Genomic DNA, 13104 nt, shown 5'->3' with positions numbered 1-13104 from the left:
AGGGCCGACTTTCAGATTTCGGGTCCATGGAGTTACTGGACATCACTTGATCCAACGCTTGCCTTGTCACTAATACTGACTCAGTCTGACTTAAATTTTCTTTGCTTTCTAAATGAGATGTTTAATTGTGTTGAATTTTGTTTTACCTGTGGCTTAGTGTGATAAAATAACATCATGTGGCCTGGAATTTGAATGTTTGCTGTAGCAGATATGGAGAAGTGTTTTCAATAGGCACGTGGGCTAATCCTCACTGCCCTCCCTGTCACTTTCAAGTGACTTTCAAGTGACTGCAATAGCCATTGCCCATTGCTCAGAGTCGCTGACCGCTTCAGTGGCACTGTTTCTTCCCTGAGTCAGGCACTCATCTGGGAGAATCATTATGATCTTCGGAAAATCTTAAGATAGGGAGTTTTTGTAATCCAAATAAATAATGATGATGTTTATAACTAAGGAAATGTTAGTGGATTTAGGAGGATGGGAGGATAATGTAGATGTTACAGAATTCAGTGATAGCAGATTTGGAGCAAAGAAAAGACTGGAATAAAGATGAATACTGAAACTCCCATGCTGATGCACTTCCCCTTATAAACTTCCGTATATAAATACAGACCTATCGTTCCAGGATAAAGCCAGTTCATGCTTTTTGCTACCAACAGATGGTGTTAGGGATGAGATAACATTTTAGCCTTATACATTTTATTAACTTTTTCTATGTTTACTGTGTTTGTGCTTAGTTTGGATATAGTTTATGGACATTAATTCATTAATGCCTGAGAAGGCCAATAGCAGTGAGTGTTGGAATTACTGGTAATAGGAGATAAACTAATATGACCATAATATAGAAGAGATTAAAATTAAAATTGGAAAGCATGAGGAAGATGTTGGAAATTATATTTGTAGAAGAGGTGAATCTATTAACCAATAGGAACAACTCTGAATAGGGAATAATTAACTATGTAACTTTTGAAAAATACTGTGTATTTCATAGTACATGACTAAGTGTAAAGTAATTAGGTAAAGAAAGAAACTCCAATTTTTGGAGTATCTGGAAGATGAGCTTTACTACTAAGTACCCACTAGCTCAATGCTCTTTTAAGTGAAAGCTAGAGGGTTGTTCCAGAGGGTATGGGCCAAGAATAGTAGAAGAGTTGTAGTAATGTTTTCTTGTGAGAATGGCCCCATAGGTTCCAGGGCTGTTTGTAGTGCACATCATAAAGGCAAGTGTAGAAGTGGCATATGGAGATGGCATAGCTTTTAAGATCCCTGTGAGGCTTACAAAGGGGAAGAAGGGAAATACCATACCCAGTTGTAGAAGTCAGAACAGAAAGGAAAAGGACAGATTTGAGTGCAACAGAAAAGCTCTAGTCATAGGCATCTTTGTTGAATATATATATACACACATATATAATATATAATATATTATATATATCTGCTCAAAACATACGCTCTTTGGTAAAGGACACCTCCCCTCCCTTTCATTTCTATGTTGCTTGACAGCATAATGGCAAAGATATCAACATAGTTGGAAGGAGTAAGAAACTCCTCCCTTGTCCATGTGGCCTGAGAGCCAGTGACCTCGTGTGAAAATACAGAATAAGTTAAAGGTCTGAGAAAAAATATGGCATCTCTAAATCTGATATGTATTTTCAAAATAAGTACAATCTCCACACTAACACATTATTTGTTCCAATTTTGTTTTCAAATAAATGTGCTTATATTTAAATTAATATTTCATATTATTGTATGATGTTTAAAGTAGAAACATGAGCCACAACGACTTGACTGTAATGTGGACTTGATGTTTAAGAAATATCACATTTTAGAAAAAACCATCATTTTTCTTCAGCTGTAGTACTGACTATAGGCCTGGTGTTTTCTGAATAATTAAAAGATGAAACAGAATCAGAAAACAATAGAGAGATAGAAGGAACTGAAAGTAAGAATAGGCTTTTCAGTGTGAAAGGCTGCAGTTTGAGGGGTGTATATATATATACATATATATATACATATATATATACATATATACATATATATGTATACATATATAAATATATATTAAAGTTATCATTTTAATCATAAAGTTAGATTAAGCTAGGACAAATATGAGTTAGTTCTTCAAATTCATAAGCTTTAGAAATGTGGAATTTCCACAGAAGCTTACTGAGACTATTTTAAAGAAGTAACTTTACATACTGAATGTAGCATGGAACTCATTTCCCTCATGCCACCTTGTTTGGGAGGAAGATGTAAATAAGTGAAAAAGTATGTAATGTGTAGAAAACTGCTCCACAGTGGGTTATTATGGGAAATTAGAGATTTTTTGAATTTATGTATCCCATATGATTCTTACTAGATATAAAATACCAAGTAGAGCATATAAATGCACTTATTTTCTAGTTTGATAAAATGTATATGTTGTATGATTTCCCTATTCTCATCCTATGTAAATTTTGTATTCTATAGTACCTTAATATGAATTTTTTTTCATTTCTGTCATATGTGAATTTCTACCTTATATGAATTACTGATAGTTAATAACTATTTTAAATTTATAGCCAAATGTGGAAAGAAAAAGCGTTAGTTTTCACAAGTCATATTCTTGACATTTAAAAAGATGTGCTTGTGAGCTGAAGATGATAGATATTTCTTTTTTAAATTAACACATTTTGTGCTTTCTCTAGGCTGGAATGATAAAAAGTGATAATGAAGAGTATTTCATTGAACCCTTGGAAAGAGGTAAACAGATGGAGGAAGAAAAAGGAAGGATTCATGTTGTCTACAAGAGATCAGCAGTAGAACAGGCTCCCATAGACATGTCCAAAGACTTCCACTACAGAGGTAGGCATCTTGACAAAGCTTAATAATGAAATATAATTTTAAGATATTATGAAAATAACTCTGTCATCAAGTAAGAGAATGTGATTGTCATGTGCTCCTGTATATTGTGGAGGTAGCAAAAGAAGTTTACTTTTATAAATCATGAAATTTGGCTTGCTTTTAAAAAAATGCATAGAGTATATGTTACAGGTATTTATTCCAGTGTGTTATATATCCCTGATATGACTTCTTTTAATACCTTTATATTAAAACTATTGGTTCTCTAGCTTATGTTAAAATTTGAAAATATTTGTGGTTTGTGCTTTACAGAAGTATCTTAATTATGAATTATCGGTGTTATTTTAAACCTTTAAGGACATATATTGACATGACAAACAGTTGCTTTTTGTTTTAAGACCAGTGTGATGGATATATTTGAAAATAATAATGCTACTTGACTTTAAAATCTATTTTGCAAAACTTTTACTATATGGAGGAGACAATGAATCAAATTCTTCTGTGGACTTCTATTTCAAATTAGGCTAGAACTGCTAAAGTCAAGTAAATTATGTTGCATAAAAATTTTCTATTTTTGTTTGTTTGTTTAAATTAAACCTGAAAGTTACTTAGTATTAAGGAGATATGCTTATGCATTGGATATAAAATTTCCTCTGTGGAGAAAAAGAAAATTTGGGAATCCATTTTTTTTTTTTAACCAGATCTCAAAAAGTCTGTTAACATTTGCCAGGACAACTTTCTTAATTAAGAATAAAGAGTTTCCTCTTTAGAAATAATTTATCTTCTAGATTGCCTTTTGAGACTTGTTACCTAGTCGTTTGATTTTCAGATGCTACTAACTTCTCCTAAAATTCTTTATGAATAGAATAGTGCAATTTAAGATAACTTTAAAGTTAACACATCTTGAAAATTTTAAAGGAATTTCTCATTTGAAACAACAGGACTATATTAATAAATACAGTATTATAAAATGTGTGCCTAGCTTACAGAGTCACTGTAGTGGCTTTGCAGTTAGACTTGGTGTGAGTAATAATAGCTCTGCACACCAAGTTGTTGTTACCTTAGATTAGTACTTAACCTCTGTGAGCCTCAGTTTTTTTTATGAAAAAAGAAGTAATATATATTGCACAATTGTAATAAGTATTAGACGTATATGCAAATTGCTGAATGTAGTATTCAGCAAAAATGGGTGCTTGATCAATGCCAGCTGTTATTTAATTAACTTAATATTTAATATCTTTGCAGAAGATTAGCATGTTAAGAGTTTTGTTTAAGTTGAACCATTAGTCATTGTCTTCAGGTGAATCTCAATTTTCATATTCTAAAATTGTTATTCTAAATCAGAAGACTGGTTATGTTAAAGAAAAGGTAGTAGGATAGAGTGCTTTTTCTATAAGTAAATCTTGGTTGTTGCATATTACTAATATCTAATACCTCTTTCAAAGCAATGGTTAAATATTTTTTAGGAAAGCATAGGCCACATGCTATGGAATTGTATAGGAGAATTGAAAGCGAGATGAGTTACTGTGGCTGTCCTCCCATCAGCTCCATCTGTCATAACCGTAGTTTCATCAAGCTGTACCCTATTACTACATTTCAATTCCCGAAGGTGTATATTTCTATAAATATTAATCCTAGTACTTTTCATTAGTCTGATATTTATAAGAAGAGTTTTTTTTTGCTTGAAGTAAGAAAGTTACAAGAAATATCATGTTTAATACTTATTGTATTTTTAGATGATAGAATAGGGAAATTAACAGTCAGGGTACGTATACATAAAGGAATTGGATGGAATTACAGAAATTTGGAACATTGCTTTAGAAAATTATTTAAAATGTCAATTTCAATAGCATCAACACACTCAGTTTACTTAAAAGTTGTTTTTAATAATGCAGACACTGAAGACTGAGTTTTTCAGTCATTAATAGAAGATTGCAATTATAGTCGAAGTAGGCCGCAAACTAGAGTAATACATTCTGAGACAAGTTTCAGTGGTCATGGGTCAGAGCAAAAGGAGTTCCTCTGTCACCTCTTGATTACCTTAAAACTTGAATCAAAATTAAATCATTCTGTTCTCTTAAAATGTTCCATGATAAATGTTAATATGAGCTTAATGATTTTCACCTTCTTATTTATGATGTTCTGATTGAATTAAGTTGTAGGTGATATGAATTTACCTCCTTTTGAGAATCTTGAGTTGTAACCATATACGTTAGAAGTGTAACTCTCTTGCCTGGGGGAGCAAGTGATTCAGATTCAGAACGTTTAAATTCTTCCTTTAACTTCTTGGTAGCAAGATGGAGAGCCAAGTCTTCTCATAGACCAAATACCTTCCAACTGTAAATTAAGAATATATTTTTGTAATGTATTCCATTATTTTAAATTGTAAAATTGAAAAAAATTAGGTTTAGAAAGGTATATTGATTTATAAATGAAAGCAAAAGCACTGCCTTTTCTGGATTAATTCAAGATTTTATTTTAGGAAACATATGAGGTCTTTCTTAATGAGTTATGTAGGAAGAGGAATAAAATCCATAAGCTAAAACTTACTTGGAATGAAATGTGTTTGAGAATCATGGTCTCCATACATTTCTCTGACAGCAAGTCATCAGTAGGAGTTTTGATCATAAGCAAGCCATTTCTGACCCTGCAGGATTTCATCAGCAGGGCCCATGTAAACAGTCTGCCCTATTTTGCTACTTGTCACGGTAATTGACTAGCTACATTTCTTGATTTGGCAGTTTAGTTCCTCAGAGCCGCCATTCATTTGAGCTCTGGAGTTTGTTGGAAGTGTTATACATTAAAATCTATTAGGACCTGAACTAGGCGATGGAGAGATAGAGCCAAATGGATAGAAATTGAAGTAAAACTGTTGGAGTTTTGTGATGGGGTAGATGTTGGAGGGGGTGAGGAAAGAGAGAAATTCTAATCTAGAAGACTAAACAATTCTCTTTCCAGAATTCAGGTATATAAATTGAGAAACAGAAATAGGCTTGATAAAGGAGAATGATAAGTCGGTCCAATTTAAGTAGATTAAGTTATATGATCTTTTAGACCACTGAGTGAATTAAAAAATGCATGGTGCATTTTCATAATCATGTCCCAGAGTCAAAGTGTGAATGGCCTTCTAAACATTTCTTGTGGTAGGGATGGGTAGAGATTAGCTTGAGAGTGAAACAGCAGTTATTGGCTCGTCGATGGTTAGAATGCCCCTTCTTGCCTTCTACTCTCTCATTTTCAGGTGTATCACCGAGAATCTGAAGGTGTACACTACATAGAATTGGAAGCCTATGAAAGATGTTTGCTATAGTTAAGAAGGACTTTATGTCTCCAGAAAACAAAATTAAAACTAGAAACAAAACAAAAATTATGCTTCTCCCACACTCGAGAGCCCTAAGCTATTCAGCTTGACCAAATGAAAATATCTATTTCTATTCCCTGTCCGCTAAGAATATTCAGCTCAGTTTCCAACAAAAGTCACAGCTTTGAAACTGTTAAGATAATGTATCATACGGTATGATTCAACAACACAAAAACAATCAATCAATCCTATATATAGCGGATTCTTCTTTCCTGACTCTTAATAGGAAAGTTGTATTTTCACAATGTGAAACATATGAAGAGTTGTTTAAAAATATATTGAACTAAGTAGTAAAGTCAAAAATGCAGTGCTCTGCTTTAGAATTACTCTTTAAAGAATAAGATCTAAAGCAGTTTTACATTTGGCAATATAAATAATGGTGTCTTCTAGTACAGAAGTGGCAAGTATTTATAACACATAGCACTGCCAGTTTCTAGCAAACGAATAGCATCCTTTTCATTAAACAAAAAACATAAACTTGGCATGCTTATGACACATTTGTCTACTTCATCATGGTGGGCATGTTTAATTTGCTTCTTTTTCAGATTTAGGGGCATGGAAATCACATTTTGAAACTCTTTAATTTGGACAAAATTATGTTATATTTGAAATTATAATTGGTAACAATATACTTAATAGAAATTAAAGGGTCATAAATTTCACCTCTACTATTAAATCAATCATTTGTCTAAACTCATGTAAAAAAAATACTCCTGCCTATCTCTTAAGAATGTTTACTCTGTCATCACTAAGGAGTTTGCTTTAGGCAGTTTACTTTTTGGGGGGAAGGTGATTGAACTTGTATGACATCATTCAGCATTTTACGTTTTTAATTTAATCCCTAGGCCCTAGGCTTTTCCCCTCAAATTACCCGCTATTCATTCACCAGAAGCTTTGTGTTAAAGTAATTTTTGTAATTACATCCTACCAGTGGGAAATGAGGAATAGTAGGCCTTTATCTCCTAGCTTCCTTTCAGGATTTTCATTTTCCTGCATGAACCCAAATGCTTGTGTTGCTGGCGTGGTTGTCATGGTGCTGTGAAGGCGTGTTTTTGTCCCAGGTGGGAAACATGCAGAAGTCAGAAATGATTTGGGAGTTGCTACTGGTTGCCGGGGAATTAAACTATGAAACAAGAACTAGAAAAATGAGAAGATTATTTCTTATTTTACTACTCCTAGGAACTTCCTAGGTCCAGAGCCCTTCCTTGAATCTGTAGACATGTCAGTATATACTCTAACCTGCTGTATTTGGAAGTTCTCATGACCTATGCCCTGATCAAAGAGAATCGTTGGTGGGCTTTGTAACCCATACAAAAAGTGAGTAATATAAATTAATTTTAGCAGATTTTTTTTTTAGTAAATGAAATATGGAACATATTATTACTAAATTACTAAGATATGTCAAGTAGCAATCATTATTTTGGGTAGGTGTTAAATTATAAATTTTTCACACCTGCATCATCTTATTTAGCAGCCAATCATTTGTCAAGGCTATTACTATTAGATTCATGTGGAAATATTAATCATATTTATGGAATTTTTTGTCTGGTTGGTTTTGTATGTTTCACAATTGGGGTATTTATAACAATTATTGACAAAATGAAGGCAATATGAAGATTGAATTATTACATAAAATAGGAAGCAGAGTGAAGGTTAAAGAGCTTTCGGATGTGAAACATGAAGGATAATACTTTATTTTTTTCATTAAATTGCCTTACTGAGTTTCTTCTGTCTCTGTATGGATAGGTTCAATGAAAAGAGCTTATTTAGGACATAGATAGACCAGGATTGAAGTGTTACAAATGTAAATCCATATTTTTTTTTCCAATAAAGAATTGAAGAGGAAAAGACACAAAATGTGTTGAGACTTCAGAGCTCGGGATTACTATTTAGTTCTTGATCTTGCATTAACGGAGAAAGAGAATTGGGAGGTTTTAGATATGTTTGACTGACTGAAGTGAAATTGAAGGCAGTAAACATATATCAAGGTAGAAAGCCAATTCAGATCATTTGGATCAGATCTTGATTCTTAAATGTAGTAATTGCCTACTCAGAAAAAAGTTCTATCAATTACTGATTCATGAAGAAGCAGTTCATACCAAGAAAAAGCTCGCTAGTATTTAAAATGTACTTGCTCTTTTAGAATATAAAACACACTCTATTGTCAAAATGTAGTGTTTGCTTTCTCACGTGTCAACTGCTTTTGCTTAGGAGGGATAGATCCTTTTTTTAGAAGAATTTTGAGTACATTTTGACTCTGCTCATGCCAAGTGTGCCTCCTTAACCACATTTTATTTTGTTTTTATTGTATTTTATTTTTTATTCTACTTTAAGTTCTGGGTTACATGTGCAGAACGTTCAGTTTTGTTACATTGGTATACACGTGCCCTGGTGGTTTGTTGCACCCATCAGCCCATCACCTACATTAGGTATTTCTCCTAATGTTATCCCTCCCCTAGGCCCCCACCCTCCTACAGGCCCAGGTGTATGATGTTCCCCTCCCTGTGTCCATGTGTTCTCATTGTTCATGGTGTTTGGTTTTCTGGTCTTGTGATAGTTTGCTGAGAATGATGGTTTCCAGCTTCATCCATATCCCTGCAAAGGACATGAACTCATCTTTTTTATGGCGCATAGTATTCCACGTTAACCACATTTTAAAGCCTGTACTTCTTTTTTTTTTTTTTTTCCAGGTACAACGATTTATAAACTTTCATGTTAGTAAGTGGGAAGCATTTGTGTTAGTAATCCAGACATTTCTGGAGGTTTAATAATCTTTTGTTTCGTCATTTTTATTTATAGCTCAGGCGCTCAATATATTTTTAAAAGATAATTTTCTATAAATTAGATGTCATTTTTCTGTCGTTTTATTTTCCTTTCTGGATCATCAAGCATTAACTTTAAACATAATATTTATTTATGAGAATCAATACTATCCACTCCTGAACATGTTCATTTAGGATTTTGCAAATTGTATGTCTGAGAATGTGTACGTGTGTGTGTGTGTGTGTGTGTGTGTGTGTGTGTGCAGCTCCTACATCTCTGTGGAAGAGTCAGGTTATTCTCACTCCTCTTTTTTTTTTTTTTTTTTGAGATGGAGTCTCGCTCTGTCCCACAGGCTGGAATGCAGTGACGCGATCTCAGCTCACTGCAAGCTCCGCCTCCCGGGTTCACGCCATTCTCCTGCCTCAGCCTCCTGAGTAGCTGGGACTACAGGCGCCTGCCACCGCGCTCGGCTAATTTTTTGTAGTTTTAGTAGCGTTGGGGTTTCACCGTGGTCTCGATCTCCTGACCTTGTGATCCGCCCGCCTCGGCCTCCCAAAGTGCTGGGATTACAGGCGTGAGCCACCGCGCCCGGTCTAGAGGATCTTTTTCGTATGAGATTTCCTACCGGACATCTTCCGGATATATGGGGTAAAAGTTGATGGTGTCTGTTAAAGAAAAAGAAAACATGGGAAAAATAAATGTAGCTCTGAAATAGTATTTTTATTTGAAAATTGTTTGAGTTTACATGAATTTACTGTCAATTTAAATGTGGGAACTACACATAGGCTAAAACAAATGCTCTTTTAATGCATAATTTTGTAACAGGAGCTGAATACTTGCTTTTGTTCTTTCTGGATACTAGAAATTTTGCTCTAATTTTCAGCTGTTACCTGTCTGGTCTAAATATCTAAATTTAAAAATTCTCAGTGGAAGTTCTTGAATTTTGGACTATATGCTGAAAGTATTTGTTTTAGGAATGATTGGAGCTATTTTCCTCAGTAAGACTGTATAGAGATTATTGTAAACAACCAAATATACAGTTCATTCCTGTCACTTTCAGCACCTTACTAAGTATCTGGAAAAATATGTTTTACAAGTCTGATTGAAGTATTTGTTGAAAATAATTTTTTTCATCTCTCAGAACTACTGTAACCACTTATATTCCCCCCGAACTTGTTCAGTGCTTTTGACCTGAGATATTTTTTATTTGAGAGCTCTGACTGATAATATCAAATATCTTAAGTCTTTGTGTCCATTTTTTCTTATAGGGCTGTCTTTATCACTCATTTCCTGTGGAAGGCCTTGGTTCTCTCTAGTGTGCTTTACAAATTGCTATATATTCTTTTATTGTCAAGTCTTGGGGGTACTAATACATTTTGCTCCCTAAGTTCAGTCTTTTGTATCCGCACTTTGGCAGATTTTGTTTCTGTGTTTTCAAGTTTTGTCAGATTTTATTCCACGTGTTACGGGGATAAAAGCCATGTCTAAGCCCAAAGGTCCTTGTCTCACGAAAAGGTGAAACAAATAATAAAAACAAATTTTCTTTATGTCCGGTTCTATGATACTTATACTAATACAATGACCCTCAAGAGTCTTGTACTAATGGAAATTAGGGTATTAGAACCATTTTTTAAATTTCTTCATTCCTAACTTTTGGGTGACATATAGGGAAAGCCAGTATGGGAATGTATGCAGACATACATTGTCTTTCCTCATTTCATATGCCTGGCCTTGGCTTGCTTCTGGGTCTCATGGGAAGCCCTAGTGGACATCACTGCTATGTACAGTAAATGGACCTTTCTAATATGTTTAAAGAAGGTATTAAGTTAATCAGGCTGGGATATGTTGTTTTTGTCTCCTTCAATATCCCTTTCTGTTTGATGACCCAACATTTGAAAACTCAGTAGAAACGTTTGTGTGGTTCACCTAAGGTTGCTGTCATCTAAGTTCTTCAGGGTATCATTTCATCACTTGCCAGCACCGTTCCTCTTAAATATGTGGAAGCAGTGTTCTAAAATGCTGCCAGCTCAGACTTACACATATTACTAATGGGCATCTCTGAAAGATATTGGGACTATTTTTATTGATTTGCAGTTTGAAACATAGAAATTGGACAAAATTATTACAACAATCACCTGGATTCTTATTGTGGAATAAAAACCCTACCTTCTTTGGATTTGTCATATTTCCTGATTATGTGGCCCCCGTTATATTGAGACTCAGGACCTGAATATTGCCCAGCCCACTTGCAGTGTACATAAAAACATCATTCATTCCCATTTCTTTCTTTCATTACCTAATGACGGCTACACTAAAGCAACTAACTCAGGTAATTTGAATTAATTTCAAGTTTTATATTTCAAATAGGAATTAAGTAAATGGGAAACCAAGAATTTACTATAAGTAGTAGGGACTACAAAATGAACAGTCGTTTTATTAATAAAAGGATTTCATTGTGGTACATATTAATTCTTTATAAATGTTCAAGGATAAAACAAAGGAAGAAAAACAGGAAAAAGTAGCTTAGCTGTCTTATAATGTTGAATGCATCATATGTCTATTAAAATTTCTGTATAAAAAATCCTATATTAACCATAGTATGGGCTCCTTTGGCTGGTCAAGTAGGCACTGCTGGGCTGGCTATCTTTTCTGCATGGTATCTGCTAGCCTGTTGGTATTTACTGCCAGCTTGACTAGAGTCTCCTCTCATTATCATTAGTACAGCAAATCACCCTGAGTTCTGGCTGGGACTGCTATTTGTCCAGCCTATATGATCCACTAACTCACAGCTTCTGGTGTGGGACCACATCAATACTGATTCAGCAGCTGTCTCTCATAGGCTCCCCAGGAGACTCAGATATTGCTGTTCTTGTTGCGTAAGAATTGTGGGAAGTGACAGCTTCTTAGGTTGTGAACAGAGTGATGTCCTAGCTGCCCATAAAGTGTTTTCCAGAATCTCCAAAACAGAGCGGGAGAAAAGGCTTTGGCTCTTACAGTTCCTTGATGATTTGTATATTTTAGTCTCTTTAATCCAAATTAAAGAACCTCTCCCTAGCCCTTGAATCTGTATGTAAAAATCCTGTATTTTAATCCTTTAATGCTTAATCCTATCTGTCCCCATCTGAGACTTGGTTTTGAAGGGAACTGGGAAGAAATTACAACCACTGTCTTCCTAGTTCTGTTTATTTCCCTCATCCAGAGGCAGCCTAAGACCAAAAGGGCTAACCTTGTATTTTCCTTCCTCTAATTATATGCTTTTTCTTCACTAATCCAGACTAATGAGTAAGACTTATGATAAACAGGAGTTTCTCTTCACAAGAGGAAAATAAAACAAAAGCAAATTTTAAAAAGTTTGTGATATGGTCTCCAGGCCTACCATTAATGTACTGTGTGAAAGCTAAGCATTCAGAAAATCCTTTCTCTCTTAACACAACCTAGCCTACAAATCTGTTTTTTATAAATGTTACTTGAATCTAGGAGCTGAATATTGAGTCTCTTTATATTTTTTTATATTGTGTTAAGAATGCTTAACATGAGATCTATCCTTTTTTTAAAAGGATGAATAATATTCCATGTATGTGTATACCACATTTTCTTTATTCATCTATCAATGAACATTTAGGTTGTTTCCACATCTTGGATATTGTGAACAATGCTGAAGTGAACACCAGGGTGCAAATATTTCTTCAAGGTCCTGATTTCAGTTCTTTTGGATATATGCCCTGAAGTGAGATTTCTGGATCATATGGGAGTTCTATTGTTTAATATCCTGAGGAGCCTCAACATACTTTATTTTTTCTAGGAACTGCACTGTTTACATTCCCACCAACAGTCCAAGTGTTCCCTTTTCTCTACATCTCCTCAATACTTATCTTTCTTACCACAGGCATTCTAACAGGTGTTATGTAATGTCTCACTTCTGTTTTGATTGTTATTTCCCTGATCAGTGATGCTGAGTATCTTTTCATATGTCTATTGGTCTGTCTTACATTGAAGAATTGTCTATTCAAGTCCTTCACCCATTCTTTAATCAAGTTATTCTCTGTGTGTGTGTGTGTTTTGTTTTTGTTTGTTTGTTTGTTTGTTTTTGTGCATGTGTTTTCTGTTTGCTTCTTTTGCTTACTGAGTTGAAGGAGTTCCTTAGA

General features: G+C 34.3%; 1 protein-coding gene across 3 annotated transcripts in view; it reads left to right on the top strand.

Annotated features, from left to right (window-relative positions):
- Nucleotides 1-13104, top strand: part of LOC105477317 (ADAM metallopeptidase with thrombospondin type 1 motif 3) — a 281319-nt gene that overhangs the window by 143412 nt on the left and 124803 nt on the right. For all 3 annotated transcript variants that reach the window (XM_011733778.2, XM_011733777.2, XM_071093494.1), the window contains exon 4: nucleotides 2682-2838. In XM_011733778.2, coding sequence (XP_011732080.1) covers nucleotides 2682-2838 — 157 coding nt within the window. The remainder of the gene's footprint in view (nucleotides 1-2681; nucleotides 2839-13104) is intronic.

Source organism: Macaca nemestrina, chromosome 3 (assembly GCF_043159975.1).
Source record: "Macaca nemestrina isolate mMacNem1 chromosome 3, mMacNem.hap1, whole genome shotgun sequence".
Taxonomy (NCBI): Eukaryota; Metazoa; Chordata; class Mammalia; order Primates; family Cercopithecidae; genus Macaca; species Macaca nemestrina.
This window is presented reverse-complemented; position numbering and strand designations above follow the sequence as displayed.